The sequence below is a fragment of the Asterias amurensis genome, chromosome 4 (assembly GCF_032118995.1).
Source record: "Asterias amurensis chromosome 4, ASM3211899v1".
Taxonomy (NCBI): domain Eukaryota; kingdom Metazoa; phylum Echinodermata; class Asteroidea; order Forcipulatida; family Asteriidae; genus Asterias; species Asterias amurensis.
In genome coordinates, this window is record NC_092651.1 from 803,323 (window position 1) to 829,600 (window position 26,278).

Sequence of the window (26,278 nt, forward strand, 5' to 3'; positions counted from 1 at the left end):
GGCTTCAAGTAACCCGCTCCACAAGCAGCTTACTGTGGTCTGACCCTGATAAGCCACAGGATGACGTCAAAGCTACTGAGACACAATGGGGTCAGACCTGAGCCCAATTTCATAAAGCTGTTAAGCAGAAAATTCTGCTTGATTCTGCTTGAACAATTTATTTGCTAAGCAAAAATTGAGTGGAGCACCAGTCACAACAATGTAAACTTCATGAAATCTTGGCTGGTAACCCATTTTTGTTAATCAATACTTATCTGTTCAAACCACGTTTTTGTGGCCTGGGTCTTCCCAGGGAAGCTAATCGAAACACACCAAATACAAGAATCCAATTGGTCTAGTAGTTATGACATCTGGACCCAATTTCATGTCTCTGCTTGGAAACCACTGAATTCTCTGCTTACTGTGCCAGCGCTGAATTTCTGCGCTAGCTGTGTAAGCACAGAATGCCTAGTAACTTGGAGTACACACGCGCACACGCCCAAATTCCCTGCTAACCTGTGAAATACGCTGGATGTAAGCGCGGAAATCCCTGCTTCTGCAAGCGCCAAATCTTTGCTTACAAATGCTAAGCAGATCCATGAAATTGGGCCCTGCTATAGTATGCAGGAGTCTAGGGTTCGAATCCCCCCGAGAAGCATGTATGTAGGTTTTGGGGGAAACATTGAGAACAGTAAAACCATAGCATGATTACCACCAAATAACTGAACACATTCAATAGTGTAACACAAAGTATAATGTTGCTACCATGGCGACATGAGCATGCCTTATCTACATTGAATAATGAAGCTTTGTTACGTATTTTGATTATAACTGAATAATGCATCAATGATCGTATACATGGTTGTGAAATGTCACCCAATCTGCATTAGAATAAACCACAGTAACCAATTCAGAAATTGTGTCATCACAGATCTGCCCACCTGGTCAAGTTATAAATTAATTTTGATAAATACTTCAAATTTTATGTGTAAAAATTTTTTTCTTAAGAACAACTTTACTTGTTTTTTCTCTCAAAAAGGAAGCGCATCAGCCAGATACAAATAAGATTGATGAAATTTATATGGTGTGATAATTTCCAATCACAGTACCGTCACTAGTTTGTATTATATAACACCCGAGCAGATCCTTGCCATTTCATTGGAGGGTGGTCCGTCATGTGATTGCAAATAAATGTACCATTGCTTGCTATGTCATTAGCCGTGCATTTTTTGCTCCATTTACTGTGAATTTTCATTTTATACAATTTGTTCTATTGCACGGTGTGTACCACATCCCTGTGTGCATGTGGCTTTGATACTGCAGAAGTACCACATTTCTCTAAATACTGTGTATCTCAAAATACGCAGCAGTACAGAGCGCACCCCAAACAGGAAATTTTGGGTGTAATGTCACAATTAAATCATTTACGCTTTGTTTTGTAAGTTGTATCCTCCAGTCCATGTGACAAAGATCTGCTTGGATGTTATATCAAACAAATAATGAATGTTTTTCATTCATGCAATGGTGCGAATATTTTAATTTGTTGAAAATGTTTGCATCATTGCATTCAATATTTGTCTTATACGATCCGAACCTGGCATTGTGTGGAACTGTAAAAACAAGCAGAGACTCAGCTGAACCACAGAAAGTTGGTTTTTAACCTAAGAACGACAACAACACAAGATGCTAAATACTGCCGCAACTCTGTGAAGATTAAAAACAATTACATTTACTTGTAAACGTGTTCAATTTCAGATAGATTCTGGTATAATGTTCCCAGATTTTACTTCACAGATTTTTAAATAATTTAGGGTTGAACAGAAAAAAGATTTACTAAAGCGGGACATGAACCTGCGACCCCCGGAAAATGCGAAAATGCTCTATCAACTGAGCTATCTCAAGCCCTGATGTTGACAGTTTCCCCATTCAAAGATATTGACCAAAGACATTTGGGGAGACTACCAATATAAGGGCTATAAACCTCAGTTAGTAGAGCGCTGGCACCTTAATCCCAGGGTCGCAGGCTCAAATCCTGTCTGGCCAGTTTATCTTTGTTCAACCAAAAATTACATTAAAATTTACCCAGTCAGTTGCCTTTGTGGTTTATTACTTGATTTATTTTTTTTTTTTTCTGTTTTTCCCTTAAAATATGTCAGCAGTAAACATCTAATACTTAAAAAATAAAATTATCCTCAATTATAATCATAAAAGCTACAGGTAAATACTATTTATCAAGTTTAAACCATCTTCCACAAACGTGGGATTTGCTTATTTAAAAAAATGTACATAACATATTAACCGATCTGACTTAATTACTACACTAAAACAGAGCACTCTGAATGTGACTTTACATGACCATTAAAGACTCCATATAAATCTGAGAAATTAACTATTTAAGACTGTACAAATAAAGATCTTAAGAAATGTATACCATTAACCAAACCTCCATTGTCATTCTAATGTATTTTTTGTTTTTTTACAAAACGATTTGAAAAATGTTGAAACATCTTATTTGTTGCTTGTATTTCACAAAAACATTACAAAACTTTTTTTACAGTCACTACCCAGTTAAGAGCAGGCAGGTTGAGAAGTAAACACAAAAGTTGAAAAAACTACCATGAAAAATGGTTTTTAAAAATGTGAAAAAGTGTGACTTTGAAATGTGCAAAGTTTTAACCTGTGGTTCTCAAGTTAAAAAATACATCACATACCGTAATAAGTACAACCATGCTTAGTGTATGTCTGTTCCAACCACCATTTTATGACTTATTGCCTTGAATACTTTGAGTTTAGAAAAGAACGCCCTTTTACTTCAGCCAATCACTTTTACCCAATTGAAAACATTTACTTTTGTTTTTCCTTTTAAACGTTTGAAACTTAACTCAAGACTCCTAAATATGTATTCTCAATAGCTCTTAAGAATTCATAACACTATTTACTTTGAAACTGAATATGACGAGGAAAGTATCTTGAAAACAGTCTGTAAACAAAATGCATCTGAACTTGGCAATCAACTTTAAGTCTTAAAAGGGAGGGGAGTGGGGGTAAATGCATTTATTTTTAGTTGAAAAGTTTCAGCAATTTGTGAATTCTTAATTGCTGAATCCTGCACTTGACACACATGCATGGCATGCACAGAATACAAGTTTTTCCATTTGGAATATTTTCACAACTTTATATGTGAAGCTTTCATGACTTTTGTTTCTGAGTAACATTTTGTCTTGGATTTAGAACTTCTCATCCAAAGACAAATGAAATCTGTATGTGAGTAAAACTACCAAGTCTCTGAAACATTGTTTTAAAGCCATTGGACCCTTTCGGTAAACAGTATTTTCCAAGGCCCATACTCGTGTATCACAACTTCTATATCAAATAACAAACCTGTGAAAATTTGGGCTTAATCGGTCATTGGAGTCGGGAGAAAATAACGAGAAAACCCACCCTTGTATCCGCGCGTTTCGCCGTGTCATGACATGTGTTTAAAATAAATCCGTAATTCTCGTTAACAAGAATTGATATTGTTTTACTGTTTTCTCAAAAAGTAAAGCATTTCATGGACTAATATTTCAAAAGAAGTATTTCACCACTACCTTCTGTAAACCCTGTAAGTTATTTGTAAATCTGTGAACTTTTTTGTTTTTTTCTGTACCGAAAGGGTCCAATGGCTTTAATCTTGAACTAATAAAAACAATCTTTTTTTTTACAGATTGAATTCCAACATAATAGTGTTTGTTTATAAACACTCATGTTTGCCTTTCAGGTAATCTTCTGCATTAACCGATTTTAGGCGAAAAGATAGAGTTTGCTTGTTACACACCATGTGTGTTTCTTGGTCCATATCCAAACTGTTTACAAATTACTGCATGCTTTCTGTGAAAGGTAGAATTTTAAAACTGTACTTGGCCGCTCTACAAAATGTTTTGAGGTAGATGATGAAAAAGGCATCTCTTTTCATTAAGTTTCTTCAGTTTAAGGACGAATCTTTAGGAGTGGATTATTTTACTCTTTTGTTTTCAGAATGTTTTCAAGTAGTTCTAAGTCAAAATCCACATTACTCATGTTACTATTCCCCAAGTTAACATTATTATCCAAGAGGTCTAAGGGTAACTGGCCTGACGCTGCTCCAAAGGTGCCTTGGTTTGCAGTGGATGTTGCAACAGAAGGCATTGCTGTAACTATGGAAGGCTCATTGTGATTGGTGGGGTTCATGACTGAAGTGATAATGCTGGGTTGGTTTACATAACCTGATTGCTGCTGTTGCTGCTGCTGAAGATGTGTTGTTGTGCTTGTGTGAATGTTCATTGCTGGAGTAGGCATATTTTGCATGAAAGTTCTAACATTTGTGGTTGTGTTAACAAAGTTGGCTGGGAATCTGGACACTGTAGACACTTGGTGTGTCTGAGCCATTGGTTTGCCTCCAGTCATGACATTTGTAGCTTGGGTACCATGAGCAGCAGGAATCTGACCTGAGGTTTGGCCCCTATTCTGTTGTTTCATGTAAACCCCAGCTGCTCCTAAACCACTCAATGTATTTGGTCCTTGTAACCTATTCCCACCCAGCTGGTTTAGCACCTGCTGACTAGGCTGGTTAGAAAGTTGCATATTGTTTCCTGCCATACTCTGAAGAATTTGTTGTCTCCTTTGTTGTTGGATAAACTGTGATTGAGCCTGGTTTGGGTACATGCTCTGGGCATGCTGCGTACCACCAGTACCAGTAGAACCCAACTGTCCAGCTTGAAGCATACTTTGGTTGGTTCGCATACCCTGGTGATGCATGGTACTTTGTTGCAGTGTTTGCTGCAATGGTGTTCCTTGTCTAATATTACCTGCCATGTTCCCAATGGCTCCTGTCATTTGATTTGAAGTGACATTTGCTGGCTGTTGAATTAAGCCAGTCGGTGAGTTAGTGAATGTAGAGTTTCGATGTTGAGCTTCATCATACCTTGGTGGTGGTCCTCGCTGGTAAAGCTGCATATCCTTTCGATTTTGCTGCGCTATTAGTTGGCGTTGTTTAGCGAGGAGCAATTTTCTCTGCTCTGGAGTGAGCTGCAGCAACTGACGCTGTTGTTGCTGTTTGAGGAGTTGTCGCTGTATCATCTGTTGTCTCAACAACTGCTGGCTCGCAAGAGAAAGTTGTTGGTTCTGCTGAACAAACTGTCCTTGTTGTTGCTGTTGCTGCTGCTGCTGAGTTAGTTGTGGTTGCTGCGGTGTTCCTGGCATGTTCTGACGTGCCTGCTGGATTCCAGCATCGATTGGGAATCCACTAGGTTGTGGTTGTGGTTGTGGTTGTTGCTGTTGCTGCTGTACCTGCTGCCTGTTTTGAGCAACAATCTGAGCCATACTTGGCAACCTTCCAGTTGTTAGACCCGGCCTGTTTGTAAACTGTGTATTAGGAATCGCTGGATTGGTTGTACCACCAACGGCTCCAGTTAAGGCATGAGGTCGCTGTTTCAACTGCTCCTGTAGAGATTGGAGAGACCTTGACATCTGCATTCCAAACTGTGGACCTGTTGTAGCTATACTACCTTGCTGCTGCTGTTGCTGCTGATGTACAGCCTGCTGCTGTGGGTTACCATAATGACTCAGCTGAGCACCTGCAGTTGGTCCTACATGTTGCTGCTGTTGTTGCTGCTGTTGCTGCTGCTGCTGCTGTTGTTGCTGTTGCTGAGCATTACGATATATTGACTGCAACTGAGCCATAGTTTTCTGATTAACTGCAGGTGTCATTTGCCTAAGGTTAACATTTGGCTGCCCTTGTTTTTGTTGAAATTTTGCCTGCAACTGATTAACTGCATGTTGCACCTCAACCTTGCCTGCAGCCTGGGGCTCAATTTTGATATTGGCTCCATCAAAAATAGCTGGATTCTTAAATTCTGCAATAGCTGGCAATGGTCCTTCCTTACCAGAGCGTGCATCTGTGGCAACAGTATTTGGTGGTCCCTTCATCATGGGGTCATAAACCTCAGACTCTTTGGTAGTGGGCACCAGTTCAGTCTTTATGCGTTGCTTCAGATTGTTGTCCGAAGGGCTTGGAATATTTGGAAAACATGTCTGTCCACGTACCATAGGAGCAACTGGCATTGTTGGAGCATTTGGTTTGGTATTAGGCAGCTTTGATGCTTCGGAGTGGGTAGGAGCTGCAGGTAAAGCCGGTGATCCTGCTACTGCTGGGGCACCATTAACAGGTCCAACAGCTTCACTACCTGGGTTCATCTCCTGGTTAGGCTGGTTTTCTATGTTAGCCCCTTCAGTAAATGTACCATCTCCTAAATCCTGCTGGATTTTATTACAAATCTTCTCCAGTTCAGCTTCAAATCCTTTCATCTGTTCTGGGTCATTCTCTAACTGCTTCATAAACTCTTCCAGTCCTACTGGATCATCCAGGAGATTTTCCAGAGTTTTACGTTTCTCCTCGGTCCATTCCTGGTGCTGCTGACCATTACACTGACTGACTGACTCTGTCTTACAACCATTCTGAGACCTTAAGTTATTACTAGCCTCAGATGTTCCATCTACTGATTGCTGGATTGTTGTAGTGACTGTCAGGTCAGTATGCTCACCAGACTTCTGTACAACTTGGACTGAGATCTCAGTACAAGGACGTTTGTTTGCTGTATTGTCATATCCATTGGCTTGGGCTTCTGCGATGTTAGGAGGGTCTGGACCATTTGTGGATTCTGAGTGAGGTCGTTTACGTTCGGTATGCTTGTGCTGGAAAGATACAACAACAAAAACGTCAAATAATAACAAATACAAAGTACCAAGATTTACATGTATTGAATGAAAATTAAATTTAGTAATTATGAAACTTAAAGGCAGTGGACACTATTGGTAATTACTCAAAATAATTATCATCATAAAACCTTTCTTGATTACAAGTAATGGGGAGAGATGAATGGTATAAAACATTGTGAGAAACGGCTCCCTCTGAAGTGACGTAGTTTTCGAGAAAGAGGTAATTTTCCACGAATTTGATTTCAAGACCTCAAGTTTAGAATTTGAGGTCTTGAAATCAAGCATCAGAAAGCACACAACTTTGTGTAACAAGGGTGTTTATCTTTCATTATTATCTCGCAACTCCGATGACCGATTGAGCTAAAATTTTCACAGGTTTGTTATTTCATGCATATGTTGAGATACACCAACTGTGAAGACTAGTCTTTGACAATTACCAATAGTGTCCACTGTCTTTTAGTATGTATGCAAATGAAATAACAGATCTGGTTTCAATCCAACAGCACAGACCACACACCAAATACTGTCATACTCAAAAGAGACTGTACTTTCAGCTAAACAAATTCATAATTTTAATTTTAATTGTTTTTTGAAACTCAAAATACTTTGAAAGGATTAGCGCACAAATTTCAAAATTAATTGATAAGCTCTCCACAAAAGCTTTTCCAAATTGCATCTTGGGCCAAACTCATAGAGCTGTTTAAACAGAAATTAATCACTGGTCACCTAGCAGTGAGCCAGTTACAAGCAGTACCCATGATATGGTATTGAGGCTGGAACCAGTCCCAACCAGTACACATGGTAATGAGGCTGGAACCAGTCCCAACCAGTACACATGGTAAAGAGGCTGGAACCAGTCTAGAGCAGTACACAAGGTAGTGAGGCTGGCAACAATTGGTTTAAACACTTGTTTAGAGCTTAGCACACTTTTGTGCTTAAGCCGCTCTAATAAATGTTACCCTAACCACAATATAAATATATTAAAGTGAACAAAATGTGTAATGTAAAATGTTGTGTTTCTGTCTAAAACAACCCCGTTATGAATGACCACTCCATGTTGCATAATTTTTTTAATAACATTAATCCAAAGGTTTAGAACCACAACAACCTAGCCAAGGTACTTGTGTATGTTACAGGCAAGGTTAAATGGCAATCTATGGTTTCCTAGTCAAAGTTGAAATGGAAAAAGATTGGTTTTCCTTTCTAAAATTAAACCAGGAAGGATGTGAGGTAAAGGGGTTATGTCTAAACATGTACATGTGTACTACATATTACATTTACTAGCTTCCTTTACTTTGGTCTTATGAACAATACGTAGTTGTGTAAATATAGATGATCTTAGTCACAATGCTCACTGCTACTACTGCACGTACTTCTATACCAATAGTAAATGTTTCATGGTAATACTTATAGTGCACTTTTATCGTAAATGTTCCACATGTACAACAACACATGGTAAATGTACACATAGCCTAACCATGGAGGAAGCGTACAACAGAGTGTACAACAGAATTGCCTTAATCTCTTGTAAACTTTTAGCCTGCTTGTAGTTACACTGTCTGCAGGTACTTGTAAACAAGTCGTCAATATGTACTATGTTGTGCATGTATTATAGATAACTATGCCTTGTTGGTAAAGCCCCCCCCCCTTACAACCCATCAGACAACCTACACATGGATCAACCTCCAACAAGATGGACAACCACCCTGATTTGTAATTGATGAATAACCAATATGCACGGTTGCTGGACATGAAAGAACTTCTCACGGTTATATGCACACACTTCTGTGTATACACAATCTACGCTATTGTACAGGGCTAATGTTTGAGACTGAACTGAACAATGTACACTAGTTTATCATGATACAAACAATTACAGTCCACTTGGTCTTTTCTGTATGCTTGACCACTTGTTGTCCTCATTCACAAATAGTACAAAGCTGCAAAGCTTTTGTTTCTATCTACTAAAACAATGCACATAAAACGATAAAACAATAACTTGTCCTTCAGCATTACATGCAGTTAATTAAATTCATGATTTATTTACAATTAAATGGTCATCAGGTTTACAACGAAGAAAATACATGGGCATGGATTGTACATTCAATAAGAATAGATAGTACATGTATTCATGTATTGTATTAGCAGATGATCCAGACAGTTTTAATCTTGGGAGTTACCACAACACAGTAACCACAACACTGATGGTTGACAGTTACTCAAATACAACACATGTAGCCATGTAGTGTTGTCCAATTGCACAACTCATTCATTCATTCAGGCTGATATTTATTTCCATACTTCATGAAAACATAGTACAAACAATGTTTTTAAGGAATAACCAATAAACAAAGCTATTTAATGAGGGTGAGAAAAATAAATACATAGAGTATGGAGGCATCATCTGGATTGTCAATTTTAAACATGTAATAATTTGTAAAGTCTAACTTGTAAATGTCAAATTACCCCACATTTAGACCCTTTTTCAAAGGCTTAACATATTTCCTTCTGTGATACTTTAGTTGGTAATGATATGAACTTAATCTGAAAAATTATGTCCCGTTAGAAAGTTAAAAGGGATAACAGTAAGGCCTTTGCTAGATTTGCATACGAATATAGTACATGTAATTTTATGGAACATTCTATGCAAATAAGGCCTTCAAGCACACAATGATAAGCAGTTTTAATGTCAAGATGTTTGGATGGAAGTTTGCCAACAATATTCAGCCTTCAAACAGAAGAGCTCCATCAGTGCGTAGAGTAACTTACTCTGTGATCAGTGTGACTACAAGTTCATTGCCACTAAATCCTACAATGACTAATCAGTAAATGACCAGCATGTACCTACCGTAGAAGGCCAACGTAGAATTATCTAAAAGAACTAGAGGGCGAACAAATTCATGCGACACGACCTGACAAGAAGGATTGTTTTACCATTGAGAAAATTGCGCCGGTCCATCATACACTAGTCACATTCTACCAACATTTTGTAATTGTGGATTTTCTGAATGTAATTAACCCATTAGGAATTTGTGCCATGGTGGGGTAGCCCGCTTACAGTGTAGAAACAATTGCCCCCTCTAGTTTCCATCAAATAACTTCATATGATTTCTAAACACCAACGGTGTAGTTTTATTGGCATCAAACTAACCCAAGTAATCAATATTGATTCATTTCCAGATAAATGCTTCCTTTTCATAACAAGGGAAGTTGGCGCCCTGTCATTGACCAAAATATAAGTCAGACCTAAAGTCTGATAATATTAATATCTTATTATCAAATTCACTTAATATTCTAAAGTAGACTCCTCACCAATTTTCTTGAAAATCAAAGAGTATGACTATCAGATTAATAAATGGAACATCGTTGTGCTTTAAAAACCTTTAACACCAAACCAGAACTTGAAGAGCGAGCTTTATTACAAATTGCCAATTTGATACTACTCTAGATCTTGCACAATGTGCGTGCCCATGTGCGTTAATCAAGTATTCATTTTCAGTTACGTACGCACGAGCAGCATCACTAACCAATTTATCAAAGAAAAAGTGATGCCCATCAAATGATCAACAAATAAGGGAATTCTTTCCATATCCCCCACCCTTTAATAGAGAAAAGGGAAGAAAGAAAAAAAGCCAAGCTCTTTCTTATATCAAGAGGTCCCTAGAAAATTGTTCACAGCTTTAATACCAAAAGGTCATCTTGTGAAATTCAACTACGTCTTGCCTCATCAAACTATACAATGACACCTCTAAATGCTATTGACTGAGACAGCCAAGGACCGTATCACCACACTCTACCTTATCCTTTTTTCTTTACCTTATTTTTTTTTTAAACTCAGGATTATTAAATGGGGATTTACGCACATGCTTGAAATATGAGTCGGCATAATATGGAAAGTGAAATCTTGATGGGGAATTATTTTTCTTTTTGGATGAATATATTTACCTTTCATGCGCAAATCGTAACAAAGACACAATACAATGTAATGAAGATGAAGGATGAAGGAAGTACGACACATTTTGAATTTTAAATTGCTTTTCTAAGATTGTACTTGTTTCTTTGTTGTATGACTCTAAAAGCTTATAATAGTAAACAAGTAGTTTTCACCCTTTTACAAAACACAGCAGAATCCTTCTGAATTAGTACCGTATTCTAAAGTTCTTTAAACAAAAAAATTGTGTTCCAAATGGTTTTCAAACTTTTTCCGTTCTAAATCTTTGACTAATGAAAAATATCCTCTTATCCTGAGGAGATGGACAATGGAAGAATGTACGGATGCCTTGTTGTACAGGACGCCTTGTACAGGACGTCTTGTATAGGACGCCTTATACAGCAGGCTTAGGTCAGGAAGTTGTCAATGTTAAGGTAGAAACGTTGGGTTGAATCGAGCTACGACCCTGAGTAGAGTTAGACTACAAGACACACCCTCAGACTATTACTCATATCAAGCAATATACACATACAGTCTCACTTTGTACTGCCTTGCTACATTCCCTGTAGGATTCAACAAACGAATAAGTACGTGATGCACAAACTCCAACAACTCCAAGAAACAAAACAAAAGCTGAGAAAATTATCTCTATGTCGATTACTAGGCATTTTTACACATTTGCACCTGCAGCATGGGTTCGTGTAATCGTTTTAATTCAATTCAAATTTAATGTGTTTGTTTCTCACATATAAAAGAGTGTCAAAAACAATTAATAAAGATCACCCCAACAGGACACAACAAACGCGTAAACAACTTCAATTTGGGACATCCTATTGTCCCACTATTGTTTGTACAAAGCGACAGCTTCCATTGGTTTAATTGTACAGGGGACCTTCAACCAACCGGGGACCCTATTGTCCCTTTTGTTATAGGCTCTTGGTTTGGATGGGTAGACCAACTGTACATACCCACACACGAAAGGGGGTGGGTGATAACAATAAACATGACAAAACTATATCAAAATGCTAATATCAAAATGCTAAAGAACCTCAATCTACAAATTGTGCGAGGAACTTTTCCTGAGGTCGATTTTACAAAAAGTCGGGAATACATGTACTATGTAGTCCTTTTTTGTTAAGACTAGTCGTAGGAATTTTTTTTAAACCTAAAGCTAGTCCTAAGTTAGGACCAGTAGCTCGTCCTAACTCGAGATAAGACTAGTCTTATAACTCTTAGTGAAATCCACCCAAGGGCAGACTTTAAACACTTTCTACGGTGTGTACCCTCCACTGTAAAAATATGATGGGTTGTTAGATTTGCACACAACGAAATACCAGAACGGCTGACTTCTGACATGAAGGAGACTTGATACTTAAACAAAATACACCATAGTGATTTGCACACAATCTCATGACCCAGCCCATTGATGTAACCCTTGACCTCAAAAGACATCAGTTCAAGGTCAAATCAAAAACAGCCTGTAAAGGTGATCACTGTTTGTTACACAGAACTTCAATGGCAGAATTCAACTTGGAAAACGCACTGTAACACAGATATATTGTGTACATCATGTTCATACACTTGGTACACAGAAATTGGCTGCATGCGTCAATACATAACTTCTTAGAAACAAGTACAGCGTACATGTGTTGTTGTCCGTCTTGCTGATGTGTATCAGTTTGATACGTCTTTTGCTATGGTCTTGCTTCACGTGTACAAGTTAATACACAGTGTGCTGTACAAAAGTTGACCTCTATTTTACCCAGCAACATGTTGATTGTGAGGAACTTTAAACTGGTGGGATTTGTGAGCAGTATTTTGAAGCAGTACTGCATGGGACATGTGGGACAGAAGAACCTGAACTCTTACCCAATAATCTTATACAGGTTGCCACTTATCATAAAATACATTCTTTGAAGTTGAACATTATTGCTGGTACATGGAGAATGGTGTTTACTCATCTCCACTGCTGGAGTAACAATGGCATGTAAGATCGTTGTCTCGTTTATTGGGTTTCAGATCTTATCTGAGGGTACAAAATACTGCTTCAGCTTTAGTCTTATATACTTAGTGTTTTGTCTTAAAGGGTTTGGAACCTTTGTAGACCAAGTTTTAAACCTACTCACTGTGAGTGAAGGTGTGTTACATAAATTACCTGTTAGAAGGTACAGCTTCAGTAGTTGTCAATTTTTTGATAAAAAAGTGAATTGTCCAAACAATGCTAGAAAAACTAATAAATTTGAAAATAATTTGAAACTTGGGGTGATTTTGTGGCCCAAGCTACGTGTATTATTTTATAGAAAATCATGTAGAAATTATACAAACCTTTACAGTTCCCCCTTGGAAGTAAATGAGCAATGTACAAGTACAGCGTTTGTTCATTTGTCTGATATTAACACGCAAGTCAGTTTTTAGTATGAAAAAAATGACATTTGAATTTATGCGTTAGATCATTAGATATGAAGCCATACAATATATTGACATTGATTAGGTCTGACTGAATCCAAGGTCCCTGTGTGTACGTGGACACTACTGTGTTTTCATTAACTAGATCCCTCTTGTTGTTCTTTCAGGCATGTGTTTTGATGACCAAAAATATGTACAGTGTGGGCTGGACTTCAGCAACTCACAATAGCCTAGAGTTTTAGTAACCCTTTTTGGTGATAGAACAACTGATACTAGCCTGTGAAAACTACAGTAGATCAAATTATTTCATAATGACATTTTACAGTGAATAGTTTTTAAGTACGGTTATGATTTCATAGATCAAAGATCTAACTCATGGACTGTTACAGTATCATGTTAATAATTTCAAACATTATTTTAAACATTTATTTCCTGCCTGCTCCAAGGTTGCCAGTGTTTATTTAAACCATAAGTTTTTTTTATGATGTGATGTTCACAGTTTGTTAGAAAACATTCAGAACTTCAAGATTGAAAATGGGTAGTTGACAATAAAGTCAAATAAAATTATTTAAGGCACAGGGGTCGATTTCACAAAGAGTTAGGACTAGTCCTAACTTAGGACTAGTCCTAGGAGATATACGAACTGCATGGATAGTCCTAAGTTAGGACGAGTAACTGCTCCTAACTCGAGATAAGACTAGTCTTAACTCTTTGTGAAATCCACCGCTGGACACTTTTGGCCATTGCTCAAAATAATTGTTATCATAAAAACTTACTTGGTAACGAGCAATGGAGAGCTGAGTATAAAACATTGTGAGAAACGGCTCTCTCTGATGTAACATAGTTTTTGAGAAAGAAATAATTTCTCAGTCAAATATATTTAAAGACTTCAGGCCTGAAGCCTTTTATTACTCCTCTAGTTTTGTTGTGTGTTTTTTTGCATTGTCACCAAACGTGTCCGGTGCCTTTAAGTAAAAAGCTGCAACTTTAAATAAGTTAGCAGTGCGAGTCTTCCTTGTTTAAAATTGGCTCTTCCATGCATCTGTGACAATTTAGCCATGGTTGCTCTAAAGCTTCCTGTCCTACATGAAACAAACCAAACTCCATTGCAGCCAAGTCAGTGTTTGGGAAACCTCCTAGGTTGAACTTCCATTAGCATCACTGAGTGACAGACCTGAGCCCTAGATATAAGAAGCCACTATTACTACTAGGTCTCAATAGACTCATTGCATAACACCAAACGCTACAGAGAAGCTGCGGTCATGCGCATGTTTTAACACACAAAGAACAGCTATCATTTGCCTCCTTTGACCCCAGTGAGGATGCTTTTTGACCAAAGTGAGGGCTTTTTTAAGCAATGAATGGGTGTAATATTGGATTCAACCTCCATTGTCATAACATTCAGTCACTAACTGTTTATTTTAACCCCTCAAGATCGAAGAGAATTCACTAAGTTAGATAAATGAATAATTCAATGATAGAAAGAGCGTGCCATGATAGCAAGAGGATCTTTGCTTCATTGAAAAAATCAAATGAGCCAGTGGGCCTAGTAGCTCTGTAGCAGAACTTGAGTAGCAGAGCCTATTTAAATATCCCAAGGAATTGACAGTGGGCAAGGTTTCCTCCAGGAAAACTCTAGTTAGTTAGTGTACTGGGTTATATCTAGTTCTACCTCCATGGTTATACCATACATGTCATCCTACACTTGGGATTGGCTTGACTTCTTACATGTTACTTCTAGATGGATCTCCATAACATTACTCACAACGTGGGAGTGCCATGGTATTGCAATTGGCAAGGTTGAGTGATTTTGTAACTCAAAAAAATATGATCAAACTATAGCAGTATTATAAATCTACATACATTGCATACACACTAGGCTGGTACTAACAATCTAGTAATGATGTGTCCAAAACAGCGAATTCGGCTACAGCTACAGCTAGGTTGTGGCATCTGCCAACACTAGCAGACGCGCTGATCTAGCTGTAGCTGTAGCCAAAGGTTGACTTTTCAGACTTTAAAATCATTCCTGAGTCTGCCCGCTAATTACTTGCAATAAAACATGAAGAGATTGTGTTGGATGTAGTGTTTGTTGTACTCATAATGAATACAGTAATTGATGGATGAATCCAAGGGGAGAAACATTGTTAACTGGGCACCGTGACCTGGTCTTAAAATGGACCTAGTCTGCCATATCGTAGTCTCAGCTTGTAGTCAGCTGTATCCTAAAACAATACAATGAGCCTTAAAGCTCACAGCTCAATGATCGAACTTGATGCACTCATGATATTTGATTCTTCAATTGGTTTTGTGTACTGGTTTAGCATCTTGCCCTGTATACATGTAATGTACAAGTTCAAAGCTACCACGACGTAGTTTATTCCACAGTGCCTAGCCAGGGTAACCTGGCCATTCATGACCCTTATTGACCTCTGTTGCCCTGGGTAACTCTTACCAGGTGACACCTATCTATGCATGCAGTGCTAGGCCAGGTATAATGTAATGTAAGTGTACACTTGTACCACAGGCCCACATGCAGTTAAGACTACTGGTTTATCACTGTGTGTGTATACACTGTACACTATACTACCTGTATGTTTGTGTGCATTATGATACAATGGTACAGCAAGTTCTAGTGGGTGCAAATTACAGCCTTATCTTACAATCAAGCTCTATGGACATCATTATTCTCAGACTACCATTTTTGTCAGTCTCCGTTGTTCTAGTTTTTAGCATGATCAGATCAACATGAAGTTTTACAATTGACTTTAGATTTCCAATTGGGTTTTTTCCCCCATACTTTCATCTATGCATTAGGTGAATTGTTATAACTGCGATTTAATCAGACCTCAACTTGTTTAGGTTTTCACGTTAATACACCTTTGGAACATTTGAACTAAAATAGCTATTGAATAATAAGGTAACGTCCACGTTTTCATACTCTTGGTAATGAGCCAAACAGATAGTTGAGGTAGTGAATTATTGTGATGTTTTGAATAACATTGTGACTCAAATGAATAATCTCAACATCCAATCTTTGTTTCATTGTTGGCAATACCTTCGTTAAAATACATTTAAAGTATGACATTTTTAACGATTTCTGATATCAATATTTCCATTAAAAAAATAAATGATAAAATAAATTGACTCGCATCAATCTTGTAACTTGCTGGGCTGGAGGATTGGCTTGAAAATAAGAAATTATAATAAACCAAGATTTGAGGCATAATTAATTTATCAAAAATGGGTTTCTTGATGTTTGTAAGGCATTAAATTTTTGACACTTTCTGCACACTGGGAATCTTGTCCAATACAAACGGTGTAGAACCGAACCTGCTGAAAAGAAGCCCCTTCTGTACACTTTTGTCAATATGCATATAAGGCCTTAGGGTATGTACACTGCTAGTACGAACCCAGTACAAACTAACTGTACACTGCCAGTTCATCTCCTTCACGCTCAGAAATATCTGTGGGTTTTGTAGAGCGGAGCTCTGTCATAATGAGCAGCCAACAGAATTTATGATTGGGTATATGTCTGTCTTATGTACTGGCTTAGTTATTGAATTACATTTAAGTGTAAGAGTGATTAAAATTATTCAATGAATATTTCATGAGAGCTGACTGGTTGTTTTTGTTCAACCTTTTTTTCAGGGGAGGGGGGGGTAAGGCATTGTATCCAAAATATTATAGAAATCATATCAAACATCTGAAAATAGTTCTTGAGATTGGGGTAAGGGATAAAATGAAGTAGCCTAAATAATACTCATTAAATATTAACCTGCAGTTTTCATTTCTAAAAACAGGAATGTTAGGTAAATTAAATTTTCCAATCTGGAAAAGACCTCAAATTAACATCCAAGACAGACATACATGTAACAATAATACTTGTCAGACAGATCTTCAAAAAGAACTCTAAATACATACAATTGTGACAGTGGGGTATCACCATGGAGGTTCCTTTCTCCATGGGCTAGCCTCATTCTTGAGCCTTGGGGTGTTATAGATACTGCTAGCCTCATGCATGGGTCTTGAGGTCAATACTGCTAGCCTCATGCATGGGTCTTGAGGTCAATACTGCTAGCCTCATGCATGGGTCTTGAGGTCAATACTGCTCTCCTCATTCATGGATCTTGAGGTCAATACTGCTAGCCTACTGCAAGGGTCTTGAGGTCAATAAGTCCTGCTAGCCTCATGCATGGGTCTTGAGGTCAATACTGCTAGCCTCCTGCATGGGTCTTGAGGTCAATACTGCTAGCCTCATGCATGGGTCTTGAGGTCAATACTGCTAGCCTCATGCATGGGTCTTGAGGTCAATACTGCTAGCCTCATACATGGGTTTGAGGTATTAGTAAGCCTCATGCATGGGTCTTGAGGTCAATACTGCTAGCCTCATTCTGTAGGTTTTAATAACTTTTCAGACAGTGCAATGCATGTAAGTTACCTGGAGTTTACACAAAAAGACTGACTGCCAGGGTAAATTTGTATTTAATTGATTCCAAGTCTGTCAAGGCATTGCGTTTTCACAGAAACATGGCAACAAAAACTCTTCTTATCAATCTACTTTCATAGTTTAAAATAAACACTGAATTAAGGCTGGTACATGTATGGTGTACCCTGTATAGGTTTGCCATTGTGGTCGTTTGTCCCCTTGAGGGCTAGAGATTCACATGACAGTCGCAAACAATGACATGAATAGACCATGCCTTAGTCCTTGATCCAGGTACAAGAAATGACCTCGCATCTTGCTCTTCCTCAATAAGATTCAGCAAACATTTCTTCCATTGTTATCCAACAACTTATATTTCTCAGACTATTTTTTCTGCATATTTATTTAGATTTTGTCTGGACAATACCATGGAAGCCTTCTCAATCATCAAAAGTCTACTGACAAAGTAAAAACCCAACTAACATGCAGGCATAATACTTAAAACAGCCTTAACATTAACAGAGGCAATTATCTCCTCTAATGCCTTGGTGCCCTAGGATTTTTCCAATAGAAATTTACAATTCCTCATAGAGGTGTCCTTTACTAAGGAGAAAACGCCTTGGTGCCCCTTCCCTTTCAAACATAAAGCATGATGACCAGCACATGTCAGTTCTTTTCTTGTCTGTGATTCTAATAATGTATTATTAGGGTATGAAAGATAATACAGCTCAGTCTTCATTTAATTTTGAATCGTTATTTTGGACTACACAATTTTTGTGCATACTGTATGCAAATATTGAGTACGTAGAAAATGTTCTTTTTGCGAAGCAACTGATCTACATTTTTGAAGCATTTTTCTTTGACTATTACTTACACTCAGTGTGTCTCATTGAATGGGCAGGGAAATAACCACCCAGTACATAAATTACTTACAATCATTGGACAATAAGAACCAAGAATCTACAAGGTCCTTGGGCATCTAATGCCTTGCCATCCCAGAATAACCAATGAACCGTGACAATTGACCAGTACCGATCATCTAATCTCTACTTACAGTATCTGATTTTACTCAAAAACAATTCAGGTTTATGCACAAACATATCTCAAGGATAATGGTAGAAGTTTTGATTCTCCTAGTATATGAAGTGAACACATGATGGACTAATGATGATGAAACATGGCATGCTAATATTGATATTAATTGTATAAATTACACAGTAACCAATACTAGTTCATTGACTAAAAAGGAAAACAATTATCCATGTATTCTGAAATTGTATTTCTTTATTCAAAAGAATTATTGCTTAGTGTCCAAAGCGAATTAAAAACCAACTGTTCAAAAGAAATCTTGCTTAGTAAAGGAAATTAATAAAAAAATGGTTGAACAAGTGTTCACTTTTACCAGCTAATTTTTCAAGGCAACACGATATATCTAGGGTTCCGTTCAGAAAGGGTATACAGGTGTTCAGTTTGTGCCCGTCAGTAACAAACAAACTCTTTCCAAATCATGTTGATTGTTTAATACAAAGCCAACCTAATGTACTTGTACATCAGTTATAACCTGCTACTACACAAGGTACGAGGTAGACCGATCCCACCCTTCAATGAGCACTAGTCTTGATATAGAAATCTCTAGGATAGTAAAAGTCCCTTTTGTAACATAGATTCTATGACTGACATGTCTTTCCAATTGAATATGAAGACATGTATACACACAGCCTTGGATACGACCACTTTATCAATGTATAGACCTTCAAGAACAACTCCCACTCATTTTCACAACTTCCTGTTTTGAAGTTTGTCCGTTCAGTTCAGTTTTCTTGTTCACCGATATGGGAACTACCAAACTTCCACTTCCTTAGGATTACGACAGTACAGCCGGCCGTGGTAGTCAATTCCAAACTTTCTCTTTGTTAATCCGAGTAGGGTATACCCAGGCTTAGTCACTACACCAAGCATTGTGACCTTTGACACTGCACAATGTTTGTGTGTTCCTGTAACACCACGTCGATGGTGCATTTCAATTTGGATTCATCCAGTTCCACAGGATGAGCAAGAGCTTGTCAAATATTTCATACTGTGTTTCAATGTTTGTTTTTCGACAGAACAATTTTACTTATAAAACAGTCATCATCAAATTTTTGTATGGTCTCTAAGTTTGTGCTTACAAACAAATGGCCACATTGAAGAAATATTAGTGATAACAATTAAATGTGTGTGTGTGGTATAGCTAATTAAATCATTGACAGACTTGTATAAATCTGAAATGTAATTTGTACACACAAATTAGTAGAAACATGTACAGCCAAGAACAGTGCTCAATGCTTGAGGGCAGAGGGATCTACAATGTAGTATAAACCATAGTAACATTTTATAAAACAGACTTTTATTAGATGACTCCCATCGTGCAAAGGTAAATGATTTCAAGCCAACCGTCCGCTGTCAGTGAGTTTATTGAAACAACTTTCTGTGAGTGTTTAAGCTTCATGTTGTCATTAACAGAAAAGCGAAGAGAAACAATATGCAGTGAAGACTTATGTGTTATCTATGTATCTGCCTGCAAACATTCCAAGGCATTTTAGACAGTGCGGGACAGTTCTCAAATGGAACAAATATGCGCATAATCTGCTCTTTGCCTGTTAAAATCAGCCATTTGGTAACTAGGGAAATAGAGAGCTGTGGCTCACTGCTTATGTGGGAATTGTCTTAGGGGTTGGAGTGACTACTTGACTACTGTGATAATGTCAACCTGCCTCTAGCCATAGTCTCTCTATGAAATACGCTTCAATTCTGCTGTGTAAAAAAAAAAAAGCAACATGGTGATATTTTGTTATGTTGGGACAAAAGTGGACGAGTGTAGCCAGAATTGTGAACATCACAGTGTCCAACTTGACTGCCCTTCAGAGTATTGGAGTGTCATCCTTTGGTCTGATTACTCAATGGAAAGACATGGATACCCCACTGCCTAAAACACCATCAAATAAGGTCTACTTCATTCAAATACAAGTTACATGCCTATTTTTTATTTCTATTTCTTCTTAATCATGATATGTCCCGTACAGAAAGATAAACAACCATCAAGATTATATCATAAGCAACATTGTTTTATTGGTCAAATGCTTTATTCATAGCATCTATACTCGTGCATTATAAATAATTCATGCACATTACTACAATTCAGTAGTTCAATGTAAAGTGCTGTAGACCTTCTTGCCCACATGGACTTGGCTTACGCCTACTACATGTAGACCTGAACTTCCTTCCTTAAGAGTCTGTATCATACGATCATGTAGCATTTTATTATCAAGGGCACCAAGGCAATGACCAGGAGTGGATTTCACAAAGAGTTAGGACTAGTCTTATCTCGATTTAGGACTAGTTACTCGTCCTAACTTAGAACTATTCATGCAATTTGTATATCTCCTAGGACTAGTCCTAAGTTAGGACTAGTCCTAACTCTTTGTGAAATCGACCCCAGGGGGCATAGAGGCAATCGCCTTTGTTGCCTCCGTTTAGTATCAGGCCTGCTAAGATGCACTTTGCATCCTTGCCCTCAGATAATGACAGCAGTCATAGAGGACTAGTAGTGTAATCTTACAACTTGGATGTAGTATTGGAATTAATAGTGAGGGAATCAAAGTTTTTGAAGAGGTTTTAAACTAGTAATTTAAACATGCTAAAGACTGGTTCTTGATAATTATTTATCAAGACGAAAATTCAACCTTCAAAATTAAATAGGGCTGTGAAATTTGCTCAATAAGGTCAGGTCACGTTGAAACTGTGTTTTTATATGGCAAGTTTAAAGGGTCCATCATGTACTTTTTGTAGGACAAAAAACACAATGTCCACAGATTTACATTAAACTAACACAGTTTGAAGATAATAATAGTAGAAAGCTTCACTTAAAATATTACTTGCTAAGGTGCTATAGTTTTTGAGAAACGGGTTAAACAATGTCATGGAAATAATTTTCGCCTCAGTGATCATGAGACGAAAATTATTTTAGCATGTAAAAACGTATTTTCATGACATTGTTTTTAAGAATTTCTCAAAAACTATTTCTCAAAAACTACAGCACCTCAGCAACTAATATTTTAAGGTTAGCTTTCTACTATCATTATCTTCAAACGGTGTAAGTTTAGTGTAAATCTGAGGACATTGTGTTTTGTGTAACAAAAAGTACCCAAATCCTTTCAACATGGCTATGTGATCTCCTCTCGACCAATCAAAATGGATTAACTATACTAGGTATTTGTGAAAGTAACTATACAAATGTACACAAGAAAGCCATAATGACTGAGGTAGAGGTTCAATGTCACAATAAAGCTTTTAACAGAAAAATATTGACCTGAACATTAACTCATTTGTAAATAAATCAACTTGAAACATCTCATAAACAATAAAAATCACTTGTTTAAAGTTTATAGTATTTACTGATAAACTATTCTTGCCAAGCGTAATGTTTCTTTGCGAGGCAAATGTGTTCATAACAGGCCTCTGGAGCTGTACATGTACATGCACCACCGTGATTTTAAAGAAGAAAACATGTGAGACAATTGGGGTTTTTTTTCCAAGAAGACTTACATTGCAATGATTTAGTCTGCATAATAATTAATAAGGATTTTATGACAGACTCAATGTCTGCAAATCAAGTTTAGCTTTGGGAAGCGGTCCAGGGGTCCATTTCAAGTTAGTCCTACATTGTAACTTATGTAGGACTAGTCCTATGACTCTTCAGGAATTATACATAAAACTTAAGGCTAGACCAAAGTTAGAATGAGTAACTCGTCCTAACTTGAGATAAGACTAGTCTTAATGTAACTCTGTGAAACCCACCCAAGGCCTGGAATTTATTTTTAAGAGGGCAAGGGTATTTTTATTTTGCAAAGGGCTTTTCTGTTGGAAGATCTCAAAGTCTATAGACAAATTTTGGAGAGGTACTAGTGCCACGAGGATGTCACTCATGTTATTACATGTACATGCCTGCACTCATCCACATTAAATAAGACATAACACAGCTATGAAATAGTGAATGTTACGGAGTGTTATTTTCTCCGGGACAAAAAATTAATTCTACTTTGTATATAATGGCTTCATTTTTCTCAGCAACACAATTGCCAAGCATGAAGTGTGTAGGCCTACTGTTCCATCACTTTCTACTGCCATGTTACATTACAACATATCACTAATGACCCAAGATGCAATTCAAGCTTTTTGGGATTTGCAAGTACTTGTTCAGAACCAATTTTAATTAGCCTTACAAAAATACATTCAAGTACACATCAGTGAATTGGTTTTACATGTAGTAGTAGTACTTAGTAGGTAACATGGTGTTGATACCGGACTTAATGGGATGTTTGGACTGTGTTGTGGAATGGAATATGATTTGTTTACCAGTCTAAAACTCACTAGTTTGAAGTCATGTATTAAAAAAATGTACATTGAACCAACAATGAAAAATGTTGACTAATGGATCCTTGTTATTAATATTGCTGTTTATATTTATGTTATTCAATAAATAACAGTTATCAAACAAGAAGGTAAAACAAAAACATTTAGAATGATTGGCATTTCAAATCATATTATTTATTGTTTCCCCTTGGAGTGTGATGCTGGCAAAGATTCAAAACCAAAATAATTCATCTTCAATCATTGATTTTAAATTTACATTTTGGGAAAAACTACATGGAATCTGACAGCCACTTTACACTCAATATGAACAAAACTAGTATCATTCTTGTTTACTCTTGTCTTTTAAAGCCATTGTTTAAAATGGACTTGTCAGATTGGGCATCATTTCAAAACAAAGCAAAATTGTTTGCATAAAAAGTTCCTTTTCCCATTTTCAGTCAATCACCGATTAAATTGTCTCAAGTGTGTTTTCATAGTATAAATTTAAACCTTCTCTCTTCATATTAAAACTACCTTCACATTCAGGGAGGCCCTAGTCATGCTAGTCAGTTATTCAGTCAACATTTTTACAAACTCGTATTCAAGTTCATGACCAACTCAATTTTAATTTGTCTTCAATTCAATCAATGCCAGGGGGATTTTTAACTTAACTTGTTGTGCTTGCCATTAGTTATAATAAAGTAACTGTATGTAAAAACTAGTACTGTAGGCCTACATAATGTGTTTTGCTTAATTGTTGTGTATCCCACCTGTTTGTTTTATCTGATGTGTCTATGCACGATAAGCCATCCCATAGGGAGTAGCGGCTAAATAAATGGGTGTATACTGTGAACGGTAAGCTGAACCGGCAACCAGACGCCATTCATTGAAACCCATGTAAACAAGTAACAAACAAGATTTTAGTCTTACCATAGATTGTTGCCTCCCCACTCCTATGCCATCTCCACCTCCTGACCCAGTGACATTTGCTTCATTCTTCGTCTTATTCTGTCCACTATCCTGTTTAGGACCTTTAGGTTGTCGTTTGCTTCTGTTGTCCTGGTAGCGTTGGAACAGGGCGTCCGTACCCTGTCGTTCATGCGACCATCGTTCGTCCCTGGTAGAATCATAACGGCAAAGAGACAGCTCTTGGTGTTTCCGACACCGTTCCAATCGCTCGCGAAGTCGGTCCATAACTTGCTTCTTGCTGGGGGATCGAGAATCCCCCATAGTGTCTACTACAACCACAATGGTGGCGGTTTATGATACTTTTAATTACCCCCGAAATAGGGGGTTAATTATTACAGAGAAGGTTGATTTGTGGAGTTCACTGAGTGACCTGAAGTACGTTCAGTGTACTGTGTATAAAGCACGACCAGTGTTATGTGTAGTTTACACAGTGCAGTGCTAGTCCGTGCTGCGCGCCGTGTGGCTGGCTCTCTCCAGTAGTTAATGGTCTTCCGGTCGGCTAGCTCTCTGCTTCATGTGTACAGCTGTAACGTTGTACATAACATACAGTGATAGGTGAACTGACCGACTCGACCTGCTTTGCTGTGTCACATTGTACATTACGTATACAGTTATTGCTTACAGTAATGACGTTGTGGGGGTGTACTGTGTTGATCTAAATTGAACCCAAACACGTACGCTGTGCAACCAAGTCTCTTTAGCATAGAAATGAATATTCACATTAGTGTATTATTATGACTGGTTTTCCGGGTTGCGTTCTGTTCCTTGTTTTATCAACCAAAATGAAGTTGCGTGTGTTGTTTTCCTGAAAGTTTTAGCGGATGTGTGTTTTTCCCGGAATGACATAATTATTATTTCGAAGTGAAGTTCAACAGGCTTAATTATGCAATATTTTATACTCGCTTGCTGGGATTTCCCCTTTAGAAACTTTTGTAATAAATAAAATTATTGTTTTGTACTCATGGTTTCAGAACAATGACACTTTATAAAGTTGAAACTGGGCGTGGGTCGCGTCTTCGATAAGGAACCCCTTATTTTCTTCATCTTTTTCGGTATTGAAAATCGCATAGTGGTACGAATGTCCGGCCGACCGGCCGCGGCGCTGGTCCCGCACCAAGAAAATATACCGACCGGTCATACGTCAAAATTTGTGCAGATTTTACCCGAAAATTAGATTTACATTTTAAATAACCATTGTGTAATTACTTGAAAGAGTAACGAGCTAAAATAACACTACAGTGGCAGTTTCAAAACTAAATTGAAAGGGGAGTGTTATTATATCCACATGCATGACATGTGACATTAAATATGAGCAAAACAACAAAAACAATCCTGGACTGGATTTGGACGTGCATGATCATGATTGTCCATCCGTCATACATGGGCACATTAATTTGTGCTGAAGTTATTTGCACGAGTATGTTTTTAGCTTTTTGAAACAGTATTATCTGTTAAATTTGATAGATAAAACGATAAAACGTTATAACAGCTAACTGCACTATGCAGTCAACAAAATACAATTAGAGATCACTTCAGCCGATAACTTGGGACATAATTTTTAAGAAACTTCATCGTAATAATTTAATTTTGATTGAGACAGAAGATTATAAAATTTATTGGGCGGAATTGTAAAAAAAAAACAATGAATAAAATGGCACAAGTTGCCTTCTGCCATGGGTTGAATGACACTGAGAGTTCCCATGATGAGAAAGTCATCTAAACAAACAAACAGACAAACAACAAACAAACCTGACTATCCCAAAAGTTGCGGGTGTGCTCAGTCAGACATCATTTTTAGAAGTTCAAAAGAATGCAACTTTTTCACGGACGATAAAAGGTCGCTCTGATTTGCCTAGATGCAAAAAGTGTTAATCAAAAGAGGGCGCTGTTTGAAATTTTAGTGGTGGTCACTTTGATAGCTAGGCGCACCACACACACAATACATGAAACCTGATACTAACTCTCAAGGAAACCAATGGTAAAATTTTAAAAAATACTCGGCACATCGTGTATGAAGTCCCCCAGCCTCTTGAAAACAAATCGGACATGCTTTCGGATAACTAATCTTCCGAACTGTTCGTACATTTTTGGTCTTTCATAATATGGGTGCCTTTGTTTGTTGAGACAGCTTTTCATTGCAATAGTTATTGTGCCTGAGAATAGCGCGCAATTGACTGGGGACAATTTTCAAAGTTTGCATATTGAACCTGTCTTTAGCTTCTTTAGAGAGACACTTTGTTCTACGTGGCTCCCAGTGGCGGATTATCCCGCTGTAACAGCAACTTGTTTAAGAAAATAATAATACTTGTTGACCCGAAATTTGGGAAGGCGGTATTTTGGGTACGTACTTGAAGTCATGGTGGGCAAGTAGTTTGCAGAAATCGGGCGTGAAATAAACGTAGTTAATAATCATTCATTTTGTGCACAGCTTTAGTATAAAT

The 26,278-nt window shown here is 37.5% G+C and overlaps 1 protein-coding gene across 1 annotated transcript; it reads right to left on the bottom strand.

Moving 5' to 3' along the window:
- Nucleotides 1–8: 8 nt before the first annotated feature.
- Nucleotides 9–24,474, bottom strand: LOC139936658 (uncharacterized). Its single transcript, XM_071931519.1, has 2 exons — nt 23,799–24,474; nt 9–6,690 (listed from the first exon to the last, which is right to left on the bottom strand). Exons 1-2 carry the CDS (start codon nt 24,096–24,098, stop codon nt 3,979–3,981), a joined length of 3,012 nt encoding a protein of 1,003 aa, XP_071787620.1. The 5' UTR covers nt 24,099–24,474; the 3' UTR covers nt 9–3,978.
- Nucleotides 24,475–26,278: the final 1,804 nt, after the last annotated feature.

What these genes read in the sequence shown, in the direction of transcription:
- LOC139936658 (XM_071931519.1), bottom strand. Translation starts at nt 24,098, where the DNA reads ATGGGGGATTCTCGATCCCCCAGCAAGAAGCAAGTTATGGACCGACTT. An exon ending in TGGGGAGGCAACAATCTATG is followed by an intron (nt 6,691 to 23,798) that starts GTAAGACTAAAA and finishes GTATCTTTCCAG; the next exon opens with CACAAGCATACCGAACGTAA.